Source organism: Hibiscus syriacus, unplaced genomic scaffold (genome assembly GCF_006381635.1).
Source record: "Hibiscus syriacus cultivar Baekdansim isolate YM2019G1 unplaced genomic scaffold, ASM638163v2 tig00116962_pilon, whole genome shotgun sequence".
In the NCBI taxonomy this organism is placed as follows: domain Eukaryota; kingdom Viridiplantae; phylum Streptophyta; class Magnoliopsida; order Malvales; family Malvaceae; genus Hibiscus; species Hibiscus syriacus.
Window position 1 is genome coordinate 5,017,956 of NW_024063488.1, and position 24,567 is coordinate 5,042,522.

A 24,567-nucleotide genomic window follows, 5' to 3' on the forward strand; every position below is an offset into this window, starting at 1 on the left:
AAAATGCAGACTTTCATGCCTGAATTAAGCTTCGTGTTCAACCATTTGTATAGTCACCTTCAAGTACGGATCGAAGGTTTATTAAAAGTGTGTTTTATCTTCGTCCAAGAACGTGGGGTTCCCCTATCCGTAGATTTGTCAGCACATAACCCTCATGTAAGATCGAGGTACCAAGATTTTAAGCGTCTAAATTCGAATTTCATACACATAAATTTATCAATTAATTCCAACTTGCCAAGTTTTGGGGCATAGAATTAGGCAATTGCCAAGTTTTATTTTGAAGCCTAGGTGTATAGCTTTAGCCATTAGGAATGCACCTGCCTTGCCTAACACAAAGACCTAGGACTTCAATAAACCAAACCAAAAAAGAAAAGGCAGATAGAACAAAGTGAGATTGGAATGTGTCAGTTTTGATCCAGAAAACCCCTACAAGTGACCTCCCATTTGATCCAGAAAACACCCTACAAAGTGTCCTCCCAAAATGGACACCCGCCCTCACATGGGGCACCCATCGTTTTCATCTGAAAAGCTATCCCCAATTTCTCAATGGTCCACACCACAGAGCTTGACATCACAGCAAGGAATAACCAAAACCCGTTGCTTCCTATGGTTTTAATATATAACGTTTCTCTCTCATAAATAATGGATAATAGATCGTGTTTAAATAACGAAGTATAAAAACCCTAGAAACCAAAGACATTGAACTCTCTGAGTGGGCATACCATTTAAAAACAGACATTTTATCGAGATCTGAAATGCTACTGTCCATTTCACTTTATTTACTATTTAAACCCACATGTTGAGATTAAACAAAATTTACCTTCATTTCAACTCACGCACCAACGAAAATACCCACAAGTACACAAAACCTTCCCCGGTCTCAACTGTCAACAGATAGCACCGCCACATTGTCTTCATTTCAAAACCCAGTATTTAGAATAAACTTAGAAATTCGGGCTTATTTAAGAAAATGCATTGTTTATAATACAAAGTACATTCTTTCAAAAAAAAAATAACCTCTCGATATTAAACTCTCACATCCTGATTTCTATAGTGTTTAAATCCGAATCCTTAATTTTTATCATTAAAAATATATAACGGTAAATACTATTTAAACCTTAAATTTTAAATTATTTTAATTTTGTCTCTTTATATCTATTGTAATTATACTTTACTCTCTTAAACCAAATCGTGACTCGGGGCCATTATGAAAGCCACCCACTAAATATAACACAAAGAAAATTAATTTGTGCTCCTTGAAAATGGAGGACTAATTTCTAAAATAAATTTATAATACTTATATTATCCATACCTCCTAAGATATAGATCTAAGACAATGTAATGCATTTAAATCTGCATTTCTTCCCCTAAAAATTGCATTTCAGTAAATTTTACAAATTATAAAATTATCTATATACGTCATAATAATAATAGGCTAAAAAACAACTGACTGAAGTGTTTGCTTGTGATGTTGTTTATTTTGGCTTTTATAGTTAAAGTGCATTTGCCAAAGCATACAATTTTCCCTGTTCTGCAAAAAGACTGATCTCTTCTGAGTTTGATCCCTTTGCACATCCTTCTTTTTACTTTTTTGTTGCTACAGTCATCCAACTGCATTCCAACATTTATTATTATATTTCCTTAATCCCTTCTTTCTTATATAATTGGAAAAAAGACACGTTTTCTCAGTCACTTGTTCGCGTTGTCATTGAGGTTATCATGACGGTGATGGGTCTAGCTTTTGGTTCAAGGGAATTCAATCTTTTATGGATTCTCTACCATTCATGATCATCACATAGATATAAAAATACATATACTTTTGTTTAAGATTTGATGTCTTTTTCATCCTGGGTCTCACTCAGAATTCAGGTTTCTTTGCTCATCGTTTTCTGATTTCTGCAGATTTCAAAGCAAGGTGAGAACTTTCAGTCAATTTCATCCGCATCTGTCAACATATATGAATATATGATAGATCTTAAGCTATATTGGAATATAGTTTTAGTAATATACCCTATCAATGAAATACAGAGTTTGGGTTATGAAATATAGTGAAACTACGTGTGCATTTTTATTTTATCACATATAGAAATATTCAGATCGAACCATGTTTAAAATTGTCATTCTCATGTATCGATTTATTTCATATTAATTTCGTCGTCTTATTGCTCGCTCGCTTACAAATTCCTAACATTTCTCATCCCAGTTTTTTACTTTTGAATTGAGCTTGTTTATACCTATGAATCTTGCATACAATTTTGACATGTTTCTCAAGCTTGAATGGATTGAAATGACAAATTAAATTCTTTCTGAATTATGCAGATTCTTCTAGATTAAGAGAGACGTATCTGGTGTCTTCTCAACTCTAAATACCTTCAATTTCCAAGGTTATAGTGATACCAGGAGTTCTTATGTTCTGAATCGGTTGTTGAATTTCAATGAGTTCGGTTATGAGAAGGCTGCAAGTTTCTGAATTTCAAATGGACTTGTCCTCTAACAGTAAGCTTCCAAGGTCAATTGACTGCCAGCCGAGTTCTCGAACAAGGAAATTTATTGCACTTGTCACTATGGTTCTGTTCTCAGAGCTGTCTTGCTCTATTCATTCTCTGGTCGTGTTGTGATTGAATGGAACAACCACATGATTCTAAATCACTCTTTGTTGTCGAGCTCCGACGATGAAGGGATTCGTAGTGACAAGTTTTGAGGTTCCTCAAATTGTTTGGGGACTAAATAAACCAGAAGATAGCATTTGCAAGAGCTTGTCTAACTGCTAGAATGCTCAACCGAACTCTTCTGATGCCTAGCTTAAGTGCCTCACTTTTCTACAAGGAAATTGACCTTGCAGCCTATTTTCTTTGATAAAATCTTCCAGTTTGGTAAGTTTAATTCACTTGTAGCGGTTTTGTGCGATTGGGTCGTTACTCGGATCTAAGAATCAAACTGGAATATATATCTCCAAAGGGAAGTGGAAGAAAGTGGACTGTTGAAGGAGATATTGAGCAGTTACTGCAAAGCAGCAGAGGTCATGTTGTGAGCATGAAGTGATTAGAATTGTGGGAAAGAACCCATTTCTTTGGCATGATCATTGGCCTGTTAAGGACTATGCGAGGGTCTTTGAGTGCTTGGTTTTGGTTGATGAGATATCAAAAGATGCAGATAAAGTTGTCCAAGATTAAGCATAGGAAGAAAGCTTAGGAGCAAATCGACTCGGTACAAAGCGATTCTGATGTCGAAACAGAGGTTCCTCAATGGCCGCAGCTCCTTACATTGCAGTCCATTTGAGGGTAGAAAACTGGATGATCACTGTAAGAAGTTAGAGAAACGATCAGGCATAACAAAATTTGTAGTAGCAAGCAAGAGATCATAGAAGAGTAGGGAACATTGTCAGCTCAGAATATCCCACTGTTGTCTTGCTGTTGCTGATAGCCTCCTTAATGATTCTTCGATATTGAGTGGTTGGAAGAAAGGGTTTCTTCCTTTTGAGAAGAAGACATTAAGGTTGATGGGATTTACAAGAATCCATATCTGATTCAGTCGGCAATCGACTATGAGGTGTGCGCAAGGGCTGATATTTTGTTGGCAACAGTTTTTCCACGTTTTAGCCTCATAGTTCTTGAGAGAACACAAAAGATGATGACAATGGCATCAAAAACTCATGTGGCATCAATGTTAGATGGCCTTCATATGCATACAATATACCGGGGAATCAAAAGGCCACAGAATGGATGACTAATATGTCTGATTCAAGTCTCCAGGCAATTAGTTATGGTTCTAAGCCATCTCATGTTGAAGTTCGTCGCATACAATTTCTGCTGCACTACCACAACGTGCAGGTAATTTTTCACTGTATGTTACATCATTTTAAAACCAATTCATCTGCTGGTTAATGGTTTAAATGATATATATACGTACAGAAAGTCTGATTCAAGTCTCCAGGCAATTAGTTATGGTTCTAATGCCATCTCATGTTGAAGTTCGTCGCATACAATTTTCTGCTGCACTACCACAACGTGATGCAGGTAATTTTTCACTGTATGTTACATCATTTAAAACCAATTCATCCTGCTGGTTAAATGGTTTAAATGATATATATACCGTACAGAAATCAGAAGCAGAGAATACAGAGATACAGTTGAATAGTGAAACAGGCACAGTTATCATTTTTTGTCATTGTTTAATGTATCTTCTTGTTCATAGAGAAAGTATTAATCTTTAAGCCATAACCCATACATTTGTTTATATGTTTTGCTAAATATCCTTCATAAAACTTTATTTGGTTACCTGCTCCTGGTTTCTATTGACAAATAAAAAGATTCACCAACTCCTGTTGTAAGATTACTGCAAACTAATCTTGTATACTCATGCTTTGTCAAAAAAAAATCTTGTCTTGAATTAAACGTGATTTATGAAGATTTTGGTGATAACTTGCTTACTCATTATTCCACCTTCTTGTTTCCGCCATTCAAGGATAGCAATGGAGTGGAAAGGTAAAGTGAATGAGCACACTTTGCCTACACTACAATCAAAGAATTGTATTTTCGTTTGCTTTCTCATTGGCCGCGGGGGTGATGTTCTAGGGTTCAATAAACACTTACGAATAATGATTAAAGCCCGCCCGTATTAGACTGTTGCTGGATACTTGCCTCTTTACAACGCTTTCTTGCCATCGTCTGTCATTTTTAATAGCAATAGTATCGATACAGAAACATGAATAGGGTTTTTTCCCCACCATTTGCCGAATAGCAGTCGATGTTTCAATGCAATGCGAAATCAAAGTATAGAGATAAAATTAGGCTTGAAGACATGGAAATAAAGGGTTTCAAAAGTTTTAACTAGACTGGATTATCGTCTTAAATAACACTCATTTTTGAGCTGCCAACATACAGTAATATCGGTTTGTAAATGTAGTTTGGCGGCCATTAAAACATATCCAAAAGAAGGCATACATGAATGGCTGTAATAGAACAAGTGAAGAAACAATTTTAATCTTTTAATATGGGTGGCCGGTGAGAGTTTGACTTTTGAGCAACATGGAACCGCGAATTTTCCATGTGAAGTTTGGTGAATGCTTTTAAATATATATGCATGAGCGATAGAATACAAAACTGTATTATATACATCACAGCTACTTGGTTTGTTTGCTAAATGAGACCAGGAGGACCCACAATTGTTCTGTTATTAATAACCCTAAGCTAGTTCAACTAAAATGATCAGCAGCAGCAATGATGGTTCGATCACACAGCCACAATGTAGACTATAAGGGGTGTTGGGAACTCTAAAGTTCAACCACATTGTAGCCTATAAGCCAGTGACGCTAAGCTTGGCACTTAGATTTAAGAAATTGAAATGAAGTCCTGCTAAAACCACAATGGCAATTCATGTGACAATTAACATTTCCATCTCTTGAACACGAAGCAAAATGATAAGGGGACTTTGTTTCATTAAACTTCTTTCAATTTGATGACATCATTAAGTTTTAACCCTATTCTTTCTTTTTCTTTCAAGAAGAAAGAAACTATCATGCACATAATCTTCACCCCGCTCTTATGCAAAGGCCTCCAACATGTTGTTATGACTACCAAGAACCGCATAAGAGTTGGGAGGGACTAATCTCAAGAATTTGTGTTAAAAAAACAGAGCCAATAAGTGAGGAACTCCTTGCCTCTTGTAAACCTTGTTTAACTGAAACCAACTTATTACCTAACATTGTAATCATCTACACTAGCTTCATTGGATGTAGTCTTCATAGTAGTTGTCACTTATCACAGAGACAATCTCTCGAGCCAAGGGAGCTGACGGAGGTCCTTCATGGCATCACATAGGAATCTGTACAGCGGGGTGGGACTGATATGGATGATGGTCACTAAGACTGAAACCCCCAGCAGGAACCTTTGAATTAGTGCCAGCTGTGATCTTTCTTGGTCTGAGTATGCATCCATGATCATAGGGAGTGAATTGAAAGTCTCCCAAGCCCATTGTTCAGACTCCTGCACAGAATGGGGTGACCAACCCTTCAGAGTTGTCTTCATCCCAAAAGGCGCATTGACAGGTCTGCCGACCGTCCATGTACTCAGCACCAAGATAACAGAACTCGTGCCCACACCTGAAAGGAGACAAAAACAAAAAAAAAATGAAGTCACATACGCCTAAATCGTACATGTGTAAACAAAACACACAAATACACTAAGTTACACATGGACAAACATGAGCTAGACACAAGCATATCTAACTGTTTGATCAAAGGAAACCAAGTAAGCTCTTGGATGACTTGGTGTACCATGGGACAAGAATAGCCCAAAATACACAACAAAGTTTTAATCCAAATATCGAGACCTTTCCGAGCCTAAAGGTCGTGTCAGAGTTCCAACCAAGTTCCCATAAAATAGTCTAATCAAAGCGAGGTGAGCATACGATTAAGATCATTGCTGTTGCACAAACAAAAACCAAAATTCCAAATTTGCACAAGCTGCATGACCTGTGACCAGATTCAGGTACTGCGATTAAAATTGTTCCCAAGTAGCAACCAAAATATCAACTTTAATAACCAAAGTACAATTAAGAAGATGGACTTACCAGCATGTCATGTGATAGCAGCCTTGAGCAAGTTCAATCATCCTACGGCACCGCTGGCAGCGCCTCCACCTCTTGTTTGTGCCAAGCGATGCAAGGTGATGTCTGCAGCATCTCTTTCCTCAAGAGGGAGGTTCTGATACATTTCACAACTCATTGATGAATGCCATGGAACTTCACATTCCACACATATAACCTCTGACAAACAGGGCACTCAACACAGCATTATCTGATTTACTAGATGAACTTGCCCTAGTTGAGAAGCATTCACGAGGATCAGCAGACAGAACAATTTGGATAAGGACAGTATATTCCATCTAAGTGAAGAACATTTGCTTCTGCTTGGGCCCTTTCTAAGACTCGTAGGAAGCAAGCGGAAGAAAAGATCTACACTCAGCGATGGAGATGTAATATTTGCATCTTAACTGGGGGCACCTGATTGGACTTGGGATGACTGCAGTTTACCATCAACATAAGTTCTCATACATTGGGAACAGAATCTGTGGGAACACTTCATGGTAATCATCATCAAAGAGGGCTTGTCCTCACAGCAAATGGCACAATTTTGAAGTGATTCATCGCCCTTACAGGAGAAGAAACAACTCCTATTGCTACTTGTGCTAGCTGCAATGGCCTCAAAAGATTGTTGCTTGGAACAAGTTTCAGAACAAACTCTTCCAAATTACGGGAATGTTCCATGATTCTTTCCCTTAGAGCCATCAAAAGTGGATTATCAAGTTTCTCCTCGCATGTAATCTGTCAAAAAAAAATCATGCCAGTAAAGATAGTTTAAGGTATAACATGAAAGTATTTGGGTTACTATAGAGATGATATCAAAGAACACAAGAAAGATGCCAAAGTGCTAATCTTCACAGACCTGATCATATAGCAATGTTGAATCAGTAAAGCATATACACGGCAAATCTTGTTCTGCATAGCCTCTGTCAAACCATCCATTAAGGCTAAATAATCCACTACAGATTCCTCCACATAAAAGTCAAGCTTTTTCTGCACTTGAATAACAGGGCTATCGGCTGATCTCTCCATCACCACCCCTATTCCAAACCCAGAACTCGAGTCTCCAGTTTCAGCTAAAGAGATGCCCTTGAAGAACATCTTCACTGAAAATTCATCAAGCTCTTTCTTTTGTTCTTCCTTTACCACTCTTCAGTTTCCTTCCATACCTCATCATCTTCACAACAGCTCTGAAAGTCATCATCTTCTTCTTCTGCTCTAACTCCCCTAACTATGGATACATGGACATCATCAGGTAAAGCTTCTCGATCTTCCATTTTTCAAGAACCAACTCCTCCAAATAACCGAAACAATCTCAGCAACTCTTTTCACTTCAAGTAATTACTGATATCCAAACCCAAGTAAAACCATTAGGATTAAAAAATGCATCTCAAATTGCCTGTCATTGGGGAAAATAGACAAAAAGTGATCTTTTCTAACTCATTTTTGTAGAACAAAATGCAAAGAACCCATTAAGGAAATTGACCAAGAACCCAGACTATAGAATCAAATACAGCTGAAATCACAAAAGAGACCCACAGCAAAAAGTTGATTTTTCCAGTTCCTGATTCCAAAAAAAAATAAGAACTTGTCACTTTCAAAGGAACCAACTTCAATAATCTATTAACCCCATAAATGGAAAAAAATCCCTTCTTTATTTCCCGCAAAACTACAGGGGAGAATATATTATACAGAATAAATAGAAGGATGTCTATCGAATGAGATGAAACTTCCATGCCATGTCTTGGAACCTTATCTGGAAGGATAATTTATGGGCTGTCATGTGAACGGGTATTATTAAAAACCCCTAATTTCTGACAAGCAAAGAAAAAAAGACACATGTGCAAGTGAATGATTCCTCGGCCATTGTTTTGTTTTTCGTATTTTATTTTTTTTATAATTATATATATTTAATTAATTGATTAATTTAAATAATATATTGTATTTAATTAATTGATTTTTAAATTTAATTTTTTTATTCATAATATTAAGATGAGATACATGCACATGGGATTTTGTCCGTTTTATCAAGAGAACAGATATGTCATTGTTTTGACGTTTTGAACCCCAGCACAATTATCAATATTTTATTTTATATTCTCAAAGAAATAGAATATAATAAACCTGCAAAAGTGGCTGACGCAGCTTGAAAAATGAGACCCATCATTATATCTTCTAATAGTCCGTGTTTTATTTTTAAATTTGTTATCGATACTATAAACACAAACCCAGTATGGATTATTAAATGAGTAAACAAACTATTAATTTTGTTTCGTTCCACTACTTAAAATTACATTTGTTTTAAAATTATATTTAATATTTATTTATTGTTTTATTTTCATTAAAATACTCAACAAAACTGCTACAAGTAACAATTTTTGTGGTTAAATTACATACTTTTTGACTCTACTATCTTCTCGCTCCTATTTTGATTACTAAAGTTTAAAAGAATTCAATTTAACTATTTAACTTTCAAATCAATCATTTTTAATCACTCTAATTTATTTTATTAATGATTTTTATGACATAAATTTTTATTATTTTTATTAATATGTATTAAAAATTAAATTAAATTAAATTTGAAAGTTAAAATGATTAAATTATGAGTAATTTAAAAGTTAAGTAATTAAATTAAAAAAATAAACTTCAATAACCAAAATAGGAGTGAAAAGATAGTTGAATAATTTAATTTACCCATAAAAAGTGTCATGTTATAACACGTCAAATTGAATTTTATTTTATTTTTTAAAATAGTTAAGAGTGATTATAAGATCATATTTGTTTATAATTTTTTTCGTTTATTAATAATGTACAAATATTTTTCTGACATAATTGTGAAACTAAAAAATTCAAGAGAAAATAACACTTCTTTTAATCAACGAGATTACGAGTTTTATTTTCGTAAAGTTCATTTTTCATGAAGAAGATACATCAAGATGGATGGTCCAGCAAGACCCCAACCAGATCTCTGTATGATCTAATTGGGTTGGGTTGAGTTGTAATTTTTGCATAGAGATCATCACAACAATGAGCCTTCTTGTTGGGCCAGTTCAACCATCTCATGATGACTTCAGTGATTTGGGCTCTCATCTCCCACATGTTGGTTATAATTCACGAATCTGGGTTTGGGGTTTTAGGCCTATTGGGGAAAAATCCCAAAACTAAGCCCCAAATAACCAGGGGGTACCATACGTCCAAGAAAAAAGACTATATATAATTCACTCTTGTCCGTAGGCTGTATAAAGTCGGTGGCAATTAGGTAAGATGTTGAACATATTAATAGAAACAAAAAATCCATGTCAAACACCCACCACCTTCTATACTTGTTATGTGTCTTGTTTGATGAATTGTCATGCTTATGATTTCTTGGTAAACTAATGCTGCCTTTATTAGTCGTAACCACAAAGATCAATAATTTCAAGGCTCCACACACATGGGCGCTTCTTCAATTTTCAAAATTGATTGAAATGATGAAATTTGACATAATTTTCTTCATGGATTACCGCTTGCTTCGCTCCATCAAAGGACTATATATTCTAAAAGAAAGAAATATTATAATCCTGACTTTCGGCCAAGATTTATGTCCTTGGATCGAAAGAGGTCGACCTCACATTAAAGATTCTTGTTTAGACCAGTCCATTGTCGTCCAACCACGTTTCCCTGTAGCCACCCACTCCGTGCAGGCCATTACTACGAATCTATGATAACCCACATCTACCTTTCATTTCACCACCTAGCAACACTGCTTTTATAAAAGGTGGGGGAAAAAAATCAGGTAGGGAAAAAGAAAAGGGGATATTTAGTTCCCTGGCAAAAGTAATACACTTCACCTATATCCTAAGCTCAAATTTTCTATATGGATGGAATCTCTCACATGACATGAAAGAAGCCTCCACTCTAAGGTTGGTCATCATGACCTTAAGGTTTAAAAAACTTGAAAAAGCAAGACATACTCATTCTATCCAAGTTGGGTTAGGTTGATCTGCACCAAACCCTTTGATATATGTATGTATAATGCTGCAAAATCCCATTAATGGAATTGAAAACGACCCAAAAGGCTCTATCAAGGGAACTATATTTTAGTGGAGAATATGATGTGTTCACCCATCTCTTCCAACACTTTTTATGGGGGTTTTGATTGATTCAAAAATGGAATAATAATCTCTTATCTTCTACTCCACTATATATAACACTACCAAACCTATATGCAATCAAAAAGTAAGGCATGACAAGATTTAATATTCCCAGATAAAGGAGCATGATTCATGATGGGTTGTGCTCTCCTTAAGGTGTTGTAGAGGGAACAAAAGCAAACATCAACTTTCTTAAGGTGATGGACCATTTTAAAAATAAATCAAAAAGAAAAGGTCAAGATTCACACTCAGCTAAGGGGTCCCATAGGTGTTTATTGGATCCATGTTGTATGTTCAGCTTTGTGCACTTCATCAACACCACCTGCATGGAATATGGATAAATTTACAAAGTGGAATGATTTGTGACACACCTTTCCATCTCTTTACAACAACTGGAAGCGTAGGACCCATTCCCCTCCTCAAATATTTAGGGACCTTGAAACTGGGATCCTCTATTTTATGTCAGGTAATCAATGGGGTCCCTAATTCTGAAAATAATATCAATGCGTTTAAATAAACAGGGTGGGGTTAATGTGTCCCTTTCGGTACTTGTTTTGTTAACAGAGGGTTGGCAAAATCATGTGGGATGAACTAATGTCTTGATAAAGCTAGTTAAGGTGGGTGATCGATTATTTATTTATTTATAAGCTCGAAATGATGCAAAAATCCACCGTCGAAATGAACAACACACAAATCCATGTGTTAAAAGATAGAAAAACTTTTGGAAATTTCCTGCCTTCCTGGGAGTAAAGCAAAACTAGGCGTTGCAAAAGAAAATGACAAAATCCATGTGTTCTGATGCTGATTTGGGCATCTTTCCATCAAATGGGAACATGTTGCATGGTTCATGGACCTTTGCGTTTATAAACTTTTACTAGACTGACGTGCGGTTTGATCGAACACAAATATAAAATTTTATTTTTTAAAAAATAATTTAAGATGATTAAAAGATAATATCAATTTAAAACTTTCTAAATCAATTGACAACATACACACACTTTGTAGATCATAACCTCTAAAAAAATAATATTTTCTTTTACCACTGAGAGCACTGGATAAATTCAATTTTTTTTCTTTTTGTTACAAGTATAGATTTTTCCTTCTTCAAAATGGCACAAAAGATCCTATTAGATATGAATATATTCCACATTTATATTAATATTCAGATTATGTTTTTAATGCACGAACTTAATTAAATAAACAAAACTTTTGGGCAACTACATAAAAATAACATTTTCTAAGTAAAAGTAAAAGTTTGCTTCTTAAACAAAGATGTTTAATTGCTTAACTAATCCATCATTAGTAAAGAATAGTACTTTAAACTATTTTAATGAAGAATGTACATAATACTATATAGTTTAACATCAAGCAAAAGTGATCACAATCAAAGTGATTGTTATGTAGAAAAATCAATATATAATAATAATAATAACCTCGTATGATTTAAGGTATATAATATTATACGATGATTAAATTAATCTTTATCCCCCATTTATTTAAATTTACAATTTATGAAATTCAAACGGAGATGGGGACAAGAGCATAAAACAAAGAAAACTTGACAAGGGAGGATTCGTGTGAATTAGTGACACTCGTTTTTGAAAATAAACAAATCTCCAACATCAAACGTTGCTTTCATATGACATTATTATTAAGTAATGACAATATTCTATTTTGGATAAACGTTCCTTTCCTGAATAAGAATCTCGAAGTTTGCACATTGAACGGAAAATAATTAATTTTTTAAAAAAGGATAGTGATATACATATTATGACAAAATGTTATACACGCAACAAAAATTTTAAATATGGTATGCACAAGTATTTTTTTATTTAAATTCCATAAGTGAAAAAAATTATAAAATTATTAAAAACATCTTATATATATATATATATGGCAAGGAATACGTGCCATGATAGTGGAATTTAAAAATTCCATAAATTATCAAAAAAAATTTTTTTTTTATATTTAAAAAAAATCATACATAAAAGCTGAGATTATTTATATCAACGCTATAAACACACCAACATTTATCTATTTTTGTGAACTGGATTTATGTGAATATAAGAGGAATGAATAATCTATTTTTGGGTGGATGCACAAAGCTCCATAATAGAACAAGTGTATATCTATTATTTTAGAAAATTATTAAAATTAATTTAATATATTGAAGGGATGAGAAGAAAAACAAATATTTACTTGTCTATTTTTAAAAAAATTACTTCTATTTTTAATTATTTAAATCCATCGTTGATGATGATTAAGGCTATATATCATCTCTTTGGTGGGATAGATGAAATTAATGTCGGCATATGTTTGTCCTTACTAGCCACATTTCTTCTTCTTTTTAATGATGTATGTAATCATCCATTTAAATTCATCATATATTATTCTCTTTGTTAAAAAAAACATATATAAAGACAATTTATCACGATATATCAATTCAACCACCAAAACAAACTTTGGTTTAAGCCATTTGGTGACAGGCCATTGTCTTTTTAAACCATTATTTCCTTCTTTCCTCGTCAAAACTGAACTCATCTGTGCAACATTTCCACTTCTAATTGAGCATGTAGGAGGATGGCTATGACCAAACCAATCGATATGTTTATTTATTTATTGAGACATTTTTTAATCATAATTGTTAAGATAATATATCTCAAAAGAAGTTTATTTATTTATTTATTCATTTTGAATATTTTAATTTATTAATTAATTAAGAATAAATTTCGGGACATTTCAAAAGCTAAGTTGAATTTAAATTATGGTTTGGTCAGCTGATGAGCAATCAGCCATCGAGTGAAAATTTTCCACCACCTTCATAAATTTTCTTTGGTTCAACATTTGTTGTGTAGCTATCATTCTAAGCCCTATTTCCTTGTCATTCACCAGCCGAAACTAGAAGGGGGAAGAAATACTAGATCTAATCATGAATCATATCTAGTCAAATTTGGTTGCTCATCCATAAAAATTTACTAGTTAAATAATCGTTTTGAATCAAGCTTATCTCAAATTAAAAAAAAATCCAACCTAACCCTAATTCAAGAGAAAAAGAATGTCCCATCTACTTTATTCAAATATCAAAATCAAATTTCTATTATTGACATACATATCTACTAATTTCTTTTAAGTACGTTTGACGTGTTTATCGCTTGGTACTCACTTCATCACATACGAAATCAACATTTGCCATTTTTTTTTTGTATAAATTTCTTCTAAGCAATCAATCATTCATTGGAGCATTTTATGCTGGCTTATACATAAATACATTCCGGATAAACGTAGAATTTTATGTAACGGGACGAACTTCTAAAATTATAGGAGAAACTAAATTTATAAAATTTTAAAGGAACGAAAATAAATTATAGTTTAAAATTTTGAAGGGAAATTGTCTCACCCACCCTGGTCCATCCATGCATGCATATGTCTAACTTTGAAAGTTAAACCGGGTCAAATAGTGGTTCTGTTTCATACATTTTGAAATATATACCAACAATCAGTGGGAAACTCGTCGAAGCTTTTCAATGCACGAGAATGTCACGCGTAAAATGTATGGTAACTGCTGAGACTTTTCTGAAAGAAAAAAAGGGTTTGAATTTGGTACATATAAGTGCCCAAAACAGTGTCGCTATTAAATAAATCCGTGCTATCCGGGTCAACCCTGATTTTCAGATTTATCACTGTTTTCTCTCACGAGAAACTTCAGTCAGTAACTCCAGAAAGCAGTTTCAATCGGATAAGTCACAAACATAGAACTGAAACTCGACAAAATAATAAAAAAGTGGGCCCAAAAACATGACATAGCATGAACGACGAAGGAAGGAGGAAACCGTGAACAAGGATGTCAGACTTACACGTCTCGAAAATCCAGAAGGGAAAACGAAGAGGGTAAACCAAAGCAAAAGTCGTTTCACGTGGATCCCTCCATGAAAGGGTATATCATCGGTGTTGGAGGAAACCCGCCAACACCGCCCGATGTTTTTTTTTTACTTCTAGCCTTTTACCTCAATTTACCTCTCCTTATGTCTTGTCGGCTTCCCACCCTCATGAACATAATCAGTGTGTCACGGGGGAAAAAAATGAAAACATCAATATTAATTTTACCATATCTTTTATCTCTATATAAGTTTGTCAATTTAATGGTGAATTATTGGGAAAAGTGGAAAAGTGGATCACTCTGTTCAGTAATCACTGGCTTTTGGTCATAGTAATTACAAAGCAAAAAGGAAAGTGTGAAATCCATAAGAAGACAAAAGAAAGTACGATCGTTATTTTTAAGGAATGTTTTTAATATAATTTTTACTTTTAATTTATTTTATTCTTGAATAGACGAATACTTAATACTTATATGTTTAATTTTATACATTTTATAAAATGTGATCAAATTTAATTTATTTCACGTTTTAATGGATATTTTAAAATTATGTAAAATTGATATTACATTTAATTTAAAACAATGACGTTTTTAATTAGATAACTTGGAGTAATGAGTGTACAATATTCAAGCCCCTTATCAAGTAGTTTAAGCAATATATTTTTTATAATTAGTTTAAGCAATAGTTTAGTGTTGATGACCTAACCATGTAGCATGACCACAAATATTTTAATTTAGTGTGCTCTAACCCACAAGTCTAATGAGAAAACAAGGAAATGAGTTTGATGAAATTTTTCTCAATAATTGAATGTTTACATCGTAATAATCTTAATTTGATGGAGCTAGAAAAATGATAATCAGTGACATGACAAGTGAATTGAAAACATGCATGTTTTTGCCACCTTTCACTTTTAAATGTGCTTTATAAAGAATAAAAGAAAATTTTGAACTAGAAAACAAAAGACGTCGTAAAGGTGAAAGGGGAAATTAGAGTGATTTCTTTTCACCTAATTTCAATTGAGGAGTCAGTAAAACAAATATCATAGTGTTTTCCATTTTATTGAAAAGATTGCCCTTGTTAGAATTCAATAATGATTAAAATTCTTTAAATAGAAATAAATAAATAAAAGAGTAAAAAAGAGAGATGCTGAAGGATGTTGGATATCACTGGCTATGTAGGCCACAAAATTAATATGGTTGGGTGAACTTAGGGTACTTGTTTTTTTATCCCTAATAGTACTTGGCATAGGTGCTAGGTAGGCCTTCAACTCAAGAAAATAAACACACACAGAACAAAGAGAAATAGTAGCTATTTGGTAGGTGGCCACTTCCATTTGAGATGATATTCTTTAGGTTCAAAGAATAGATAAAAAGTAAAGGAATGAGTGAAGGAAGCCAGAGCCTAGAAATCAAATATATCAAGAGTGCCCATTTTTAAATTTAATTAAAGAGGGTTGCCAGAGAACACGAGATGAATAATTGTCCCCACTTACTAAATGAACAATAATGCTTCCTCAAGATTCTCCCCTCTCAACTCACCCATAGCTTTATTCTTTCTATTTCATTGCAAAGCTGCTTTTGATTCATCGTAACATATTTTTTTTTTCTTTCTTCCTATCAAAATTTCAGGATTTTACTGCTAAAAACAACATAGGATAATACTGAAGACGCTTTTTCACCATTCTCAATGATAACAAAAGTGTAAAACGTTCAGAATTAACACAAAAAATTTAAAGAATAAGACGAAACGGATGAAACCGTTTTTCTATGAACCATTTCTATTTGCAGTTCCTTTTTTTTTTGTCACTAACAACTCTAACAAAGAAAGAGTTTTGTTTATGACATGTTAACATGAACACTGGCATTGGTAATAGAATCACAAACAGGGCAGTTGCCTACCAGAGTGGACCCACAAGCTGTACAGAGACAAAGATGCCTGCATGGCAGCAACAGCACACTCGACTCCCTCTCCCCGCACTTCTTACACTCCCTATTATTGTTCCCCACCGCCGCACAACCACCACCACCGCTCGCTTGTGGTTGAGGTGGCACCACCTTACGCCACCCTTCATCGCTGCTGCCACAGCTAGACTCAGCATCGTCCGCCAATGCGGGTGCTGCTCCGCTGCTCATGCGGCGTTCCTCGCTAACGTGCGCCAGGACTTGTTCTAAATTGGTGCGCAGGGATTTGGCAGTGGCTTCGTTCGTTTGTGCCATGTCTCTCCACAGTTGGTTCTCCACGTACAGGCTTTTAACCCTTTCTTGAAGAATCCAGTTTAGTTTCCCAATCTTTTGCACTTCTTCATCCTTTTCCATTAGTTTCTTCATTGCCCCTTCTTGGATTGCTGTAATCAACATTCTCGATTGCATCTTTCTTCTTTCTTCAAGTTCAAATCTCATTTTTTCAGTCTGTAATTAATGCAAAATTCAATCAATAAATTGCCGTGTTAATTGAGCATTAAAGAAAGCAAAGAAAAGGAGGTTTTCCCATTCATTGAAACAGCTGAAATAACAAGAGTTGGCTTTTTAAGGAAACTTACGTGTTCGACAATGAAACGCTCAATTTCTTGTTCTTGTAGTTGGATCTGGGAGAGCACGTCGTCATCAAGAAGAGAGGAAAAACCAGAGAGTTTGCTCTTTTGAGAGACGGGATATGATTCAAGGCCATTGATGAATGAATCTCTTGGCCTTTTTCCTGGTGCTGAGACGGGGATGTTCATATTATAGGTAAGGCCGCTATCAGCTTTGTTGATTGAAGTTTTGGCTGAAATCGGATCACAAACAAGGGGTTGATATAATTGAAGAGCCTGTGAATCTTGTTGCATTGAATCAACCAAAGGAACACAAGTATCCATCTGGGTATTGCCACTCCCTTGATTCGTTTTCATAAAACCTCTGTTACAAACAAAATCCCATATAAAAAACGAAAAATAAAGAAAGAAGCTTGAAAACAAATGAAACCCATTTCTAGAAGACGAACCTGTTGGTGATTAACTGAGGAGGGAAAGGATTCATATGCGGAGCTTCAACTGCCATTGCATAAAAAGCTAAGTTGTGGGGTATATTTATTCTTTGCTTCAAGGTAAATTGTTTTGGGAATAATATAGAGGGATACAAGGGGTGGAGAGAGGGGAAAAGAAAGAGAGAGTCTTTGGCTTTGAAGCAGGAGAGAATAAGGGGGAAAAGAGACGAGTTTGCAAAACAAATAAAGATAAACACAGATATAGGTGGCGACTGGTTTTGAGAGAAAGTCGAACAAGACTCTGTTTATAATAAATAAAAAAGGGGAGGGAATCAAATTACTATATATGTTGTACACACAAAAAAAAAATTCTAGCAAAACTTGGGGTGGCAGCTTTTGTCTCTAGATTTGGTTACTATTTAAATTCTTCCCTTTTTAGGTGATTATTTTATTTTATTTATTTTTACGTTAATTTCCCTTTTTTTCCTTTTTTGACCCGTGCTTGTCTAGGTAAAAATGTGGTCTAGAAGGGGTAATAAGGGAATATCTCGTCTCCCTTTCGGGTCTGTCAAACGTGGGATTTTATTGTCTTCTAAAAAAAATATCTCAAAAACGACGTCGCTTTGATTTTTTCCGTAACTGACATGCGGCATATCTGCCACGTTTCAGCTACATGGAGTTGTTCCGCGTAAGCCAATCACTACGGTTCAAGCACCCCACCCCCCTATAAACAAAACCGGTGAAGGCCCGTTGTGAACGTGACCAGGTAATGGACCCCGCTATCTTATCGCACGTGCGAAGTGCCGGATTTTTTCCTTTTTCTTTTTTTAAATATTTGTAATAATATCAAAATTTAAACAAGTTTTCATTGAAAAAAGAGATGATTCCCCGTTGTGGTCCCAGATACGGTTTCTTTCTTTCCTTCAGCTGTTGTCTCTGTACGGACAAATAAATAAGCACCGTCGGCAGTGAATACAGAAGTAGTCTATTGTAGAACTCCGTTCTTATAATTTAGGGGAAATTATCAAATGCAACACCTTTAGGGTGCGTTTGGTTCACGAAATGTAAGATTATCAGTGAGAATAAAATATTAACAAGGAATAGGATTACTGAGAATGTTGTATTTTGTGTTTGGTTGGTTTAGCAGAAATATAAAATTACCGTGTTTGGTTTAAGGAATAAAAGATTATTGAAATGTATATTTGATCAAATTGTCCTTATTATATATTTGTATAATATTACAAATTGTAAAATATTTATATATTTTCTTTAAAAAATTAAATTCATAATATTTATATAATTTTTTTTTACAAAATTAAAAATATAAAAAAGGTTTAATTAAAGGGTAAATTTTTTTTAACCCCTGAATTTCATATAAAATTTTAATTATAGATTTTTTTTGTAAATCTAAAATAATTTAAGGATAAATTTGTAATTTAACATTCGTAGAATTTTTATTATTCAATGAAAGAAGAATAATATTTTTGAAAAAAAAAATTAAAGGCATTTTTAGTCTAAAACGACGGTAATGTTACAATACTTAAGGGAAGGGAGGTAATGACATTCCCGGTAATATACCCTAAAAAATCTACTATTTGTAATAAAACATTACTGAGAATGAGATTCCCGACCAACCAAACATGAGAATGTGGGGTTCCCATCCCATGGGAATCCCACAATCTTTGAACCAAACACCTCTTAATGTATAGTTAAGGAAATTTGTTATCGATTTTATTATTATTTTTTAATAAATTTGGTAAAAAATTATTTAAAAATTATTAATTTTACTTAAAATATTAATATTTTTTTAATATTTCTAATAAAGTGCACAATAATAACAAAATCGATAAAAAAATAATGTTTTAGGAAATGCTTTACCGAATATGTTAACAAAATCGATAAAACGCCTAATAATAATAAAATCGATAAAAAATAATATTTCTAATAATTTTTTACTGATTTTGTTACAAAATAATAACAAAACATATAACACATTTTCTTAGTAATATATTAAGGCTGTCACACATTATTACAATTTGGTTTTTTTTTCTTTTAAGATTTACTTTTTCCTTTTAAGATTCAATTATTAATTATATAAGTTTATTTCTTCAATTCTATTATTAATATTTTCCTTTCATTGTTTTAGAGAACGAAACGTAGGTTTTATTCTTTAAAAAAACGTCAATTTTATGAATTAAGTTTCTAAAATTAAAGTTACGTTATTATCAATTGAATTATTAGTTTATTAGTTTATAAATTTTTATAATTTATATTTACAGTTTATGATTGTCAATTCTAATAACATTATTTTTATAATTTTAATTATAATTTTTTTCATGCAAAGTGTATGAATTTTTTTTATAAATAAAACATGTTTAGATATATAGTAATAAAAGAAATAGTTTTACTTATCTCTGATCTGTGCAATATAATAGTATTGCGCGAAATTGTTTTTCTTAAAAATAATAAAAGTGTAAATTTGATTAAATCAGTTAATTGAAATTGAGATTTGGATGATAATTACGATAATCACATAGTTTAGTCAACCATTTATTCATATATGCATGCATTGGCTAAACTGGCAATTAGTGCAATAATTGCCACGTGTCTCGTTGTTTTTGCTTACTTGGTGGCTAATTAATTAAAAACTTAAATATAGGTAGGTAATTAAAATCAAGGCTCGTATGGTAATTATATTGCCATCCTTATCTAATAAATGAAAAACGTTTTATCTTCAATATGGACAACGAAACAAATTTTGTGTGACGAGTCATTAGGAGTTCAATTGCCTTTGCATGACACAGTTAGGAGTAAGATTGACTTTTTAAACTTTATACGTGGATTATGTAGTATAATTTTTTAAAATTTAAAATTTACATTTTTATACGTGATTTTTCTAAAATAATATAATTTAAAGAAAAATAAAAAAAAAATGAACCGAGTGCCCGAAATTAACAAATCAAGACACAAGTCGACATTTTAATACCTGAAAATATAAATACCCAATTTTGAACACCGTTAAAAAGTAACCTACTAAGTTACTTTAATTGCATTAATCTCAGATACATAAAATAAGAAACATTGAAAGTTTGTTTTTATGATTGTAGGTTATATTTCAAATGCATAAACATAAATTTAATCTCTAAAGTTTGTCTTTATCATTTTAGTTATATTCTTAGTCAATTTTAACCCTTAATTTTTTATAATAATAATAATAATATATATCTTTTTATTAAAAATATGACTTAATCAGTAAATTGTTAATATTATTGGCATGAAATCTCATATGGTCATTCATGCTCACTTCATAGATTAAAAAAAAGTTTTAATATTTTTATTCTTTTAAGAGTTTTTATAGTTTTAAATTGTTTAATGACATCACATATAATACAAATAACTTTATATTAATATTAATTAGATGTAAATTATTATTTGAGTTGTCAATTAAAATTTTAATTAATATTTTGTTTTGAAAATGTTCTGATTTTATTTTAGGAAAATTAAAAGTAAAATATAACTAAAAATTCAAAGTTAATTGAGTAAAAAATGTAAATATTAACCACTTAATTTGTCTCAACACCAAGAAAAGGGGAATGTACCATATGTTGATCGTGAAAATGCTATCAAATCGTCAATATTTGGTATTTTCATTATATCAATGATTAAATGATATTGATTTTCATAAATAACATTTTAAGAATATGTAAACTATCACATATTAATATATAAAGTTTAACCAAAGAAAAAGAAAATGCAATTCATGAAATGAATAATTGAAGATAAGGAGGATTGAGCATATAAATTCATCTCAAACAGTTGACGTCCTCAATAATTCAACCTCATTATGACTTAGTTTGTGATTATAACTATCCATTAAAATTAAGGATCATTGTCTAATATGGTCTGTAATCGATTACTACTAGACCCTAATTTTCTAAAAGTAATTTGGGTGCACTTGCATTTGCCGACCAAAGCCAAGACGTTAGGTCCTCTCCAGCGCATTGTTGGAGTAACATTCATCTCCACTTTAAAGTGCTCCAGTCCATCGCCATTGTTATGTTGGATTGTGGCATTGGGATACAGTGCACGCTACAACTGGCGTTGTACTACAATATTTTTTTCTTCTTCTGATTTTTGTTTTTTTTTTAATTTCTTTTATTATTTTCTTTTTCTTTTCCTTTTCTTTGTTACATTATTTTCTTTTATTATATCTTTTATGTTTTTTATTGTAATTTATACAAAATAAAATAAAATTTAAACATAATATAATAAATTCAAGTAGATTAAATTGCAAGATAGATAAAAATACATTGAAATTAGATAAATATACATACTAATTTTTTGAAACATAAAAACTACAACAAACATAAAATCATAGAAAATACTAATAAATACTAATTTTTTTATTTATGGAATGAATATTCTAATTCGGAGAATTAAAATATATAATTATGTAACTTATGTTTTTTCGCATTATTATTATGAATTGTAATTTTCTTATTTATTTGTATTTTCGCAATGTTATTTATGAATGTTTTATTTATGCTTTTTATCTTGATATTTATTAGAAATGTATATGTTTTATTTTATATTTGCAAAATCAAAATTATAATAGTTAAATATTGTGAATAAAGTAGAGATAGAGATGTTGTAGAGTATAGATGAGGGTTGGAGATGAATGAATGTTTTATCTTTATAGTAGAGATAGAGATGTTGTAGAATATAGATGAGGGCTGAAGATGACCTTAGGATATAGTATTTAAAAAAGTGAAAGTTTCAAATGGGAGCCCTAGAAAAACCCACACTTTTAAAAGTAGGAGGTTCTAGTTGGCCACGCTTTATTATTATTATTATTATTATTATTATTATTATTTCTTTCTACTATGTCTTCAACGTTAGGTTTTGTATGCCACCCATATAGAGATTCCATTATGATTCAAAAGCCCTTCAAATATGAGGTCCACCAATTTAAGGAAAGAAAAAACAATCATCATTTAAATAAAAATTAAAACAAATCAAATTGTTTTACTTATAAAATTTTCAATATAAATAAATAATTATGTTATGTAGAAATTAGTTTGTTTCATTTTTTTCCCTTCATATTTCTAACGTTAGTCATGCTCTAAAGAGAAATGTAATATCGTAAACAAGAAATGAAGAGAACCGAAATACTTAAAAGGTAAATGCAAGGATCCTTTTTAAGTGGATATCTAAATGATAGTAATTGGAAAATTCACGAATAAAGTTCTCATGCTTTTCCAGTCAGGTAAAAAAGATATAGGTCCGTCCCAAAACCTTAACTTTAGGACATGCGTTGGAGTTGTGATTATTGACCTAATTGGGGAAACGAAAATGATATCCCAATTGGAATAATTCTAATATTAGCTTTGTGATCGAGACTAAATGATTTGACATCACCTTAGCTTGCCTCATATGAATTTACATTTCCTCCAAATGCATAATCTTCGCTCAATTAAGTTCAAGTGGTCGTCGGTTTCACATGAACTTTCCTTTGCCCAACTAATTAATTACAACAATTCTTAAACTTACCCTAGAAATAATCAGCTTTTGGGATTTTCACCCACCAAATGATGTAATTCATTAAGTTGTTTTCTTTTCTGTCACCCACCAAATGATGTAATTGAAGAGGGCCATCATTTATTTATTTATCTATTTCCTTTGTAGATAATATCAAATGGTTTTCCTTATCAGAATTTCTCCTTTGGAGGCTACTATGAAAAAAAAACCTTTTACTTGTCTCTGCATGTGTTTGTATGATAGAGAGCCATTCGTGACGTACTTGATCAGAATTAGTGTTACCCCCATTAATTGTGGACCAATTGTCCAGCCATTCCATCTTTAAATGATGTTGATAGATGGTGGTCTACGCCTTTGTTTTCAAGCTCAAATACAAGTTTTAGGTTAATGGTGGGCGCTTCTTTGGCTTTGCTCATTAATTATTCTATATATTATTTATATATTACGTCTTTTCAGACTGATGAAAACCCTAGAAGAAAACTAAATTCTAGCTACATGTAAATAACATATTTAGTTCGGTTTTTACTCTTCCTCTTTTAATCGTTGCCAAAATGTGAGGTGTCACTTTCTTTGACTAATTATTATAGGATCTTAGATTATATGAATGTAGAGCAGTTCTTGTGCACACAATCAGCCTAACATATGTATTTATAATTGTTGTTAATAATATGCAACCCTATATATGACTTAAAGTCTAAGGAGTCCATATCTTATTATAATATATCCCGGTAAAATTTCTGATATAAATGCAGTGACAGTATAATAATTTATCTGTATTGTAGTAAACAATTCAGGATATGATTTTGTCTTCTTATCCTACAAATTGACCTTGACAATGCTGCCTTTTTTTTCTTTACATACACGAAACTTTTTTTTTATTGTAATTTTAATTGGAAACAAAGATCGACTCCTTGTTCCATATGCAGTTTATTATTGCAGGACACCTTTGTTGACGTTAGAATCCTAGGAAATGGTCTAAACACCTTGTTTGTTTTATGTATAGATTTTAACTTTTCTTTACTGTGTGATCATTACTAAATTAATTACTTCTTAAACAACTAACCAAGGTTTATTAGGTAAAGCGTTGAACAATCATGATTTCTTTATAAATGATTTAACTTCTTCCGTGTGATCTTTCACAAGCAAATTAGAGCCAGGTAATTAAAAACAATTAGGATGCTTTGGACCTTAATCAACCACCCATTGAATGTTTAAAACAAGTTAATAGTGACCCTTCCGTTTGATAAATAATTCAATCTTTTAAACAAATCTAACTACGAACATTATATATATATATATATATAGAAGAAATGACATGTTCAAAAGATATGCAAACCAAAGAGAAGTCCTTTATATTCTCCAAAAGGCAATCTTCAATGCCCATTATTTGTTTTTTTTTTATTCCCGAAAAAATCATTTCGTTTTAATCTGGCGGTGGGTGGAGGAAGCACGAAATGATCCAGGAGAAGAAAAAAGAA

At 32.5% G+C, this 24,567-nt stretch overlaps 1 protein-coding gene, 1 long non-coding RNA gene and 2 pseudogenes across 3 annotated transcripts; 2 read left to right on the forward strand and 2 right to left on the reverse strand.

The window, feature by feature from the left end:
• Positions 1-1,718: 1,718 nt before the first annotated feature.
• Positions 1,719-16,521, forward strand: LOC120190307. Its single transcript, XR_005522604.1, has 3 exons — positions 1,719-1,915; positions 2,320-2,606; positions 16,378-16,521. It is a non-coding gene; the product is annotated as an uncharacterized LOC120190307 (long non-coding RNA).
• On the forward strand, positions 2,620-4,157 carry LOC120190302 (annotated as a pseudogene).
• On the reverse strand, positions 5,415-7,940 carry LOC120190300 (annotated as a pseudogene).
• Positions 16,375-17,878, reverse strand: LOC120190303 (BOI-related E3 ubiquitin-protein ligase 1-like). 2 transcript variants are annotated; one of them, XM_039193396.1, is made up of 3 exons: positions 17,570-17,878; positions 17,130-17,484; positions 16,375-16,998 (listed from the first exon to the last, which is right to left on the reverse strand). In XM_039193396.1, exons 1-3 carry the CDS (start codon positions 17,623-17,625, stop codon positions 16,426-16,428), a joined length of 984 nt encoding a protein of 327 aa, XP_039049327.1. In that variant the 5' UTR covers positions 17,626-17,878; the 3' UTR covers positions 16,375-16,425. The 2 variants fall into 2 exon arrangements, with proteins under 2 accessions (XP_039049327.1, XP_039049326.1); XM_039193395.1 differs by having other exon boundaries at positions 17,130-17,487.
• Between the last annotated feature and the right edge of the window lie 6,689 nt (positions 17,879-24,567).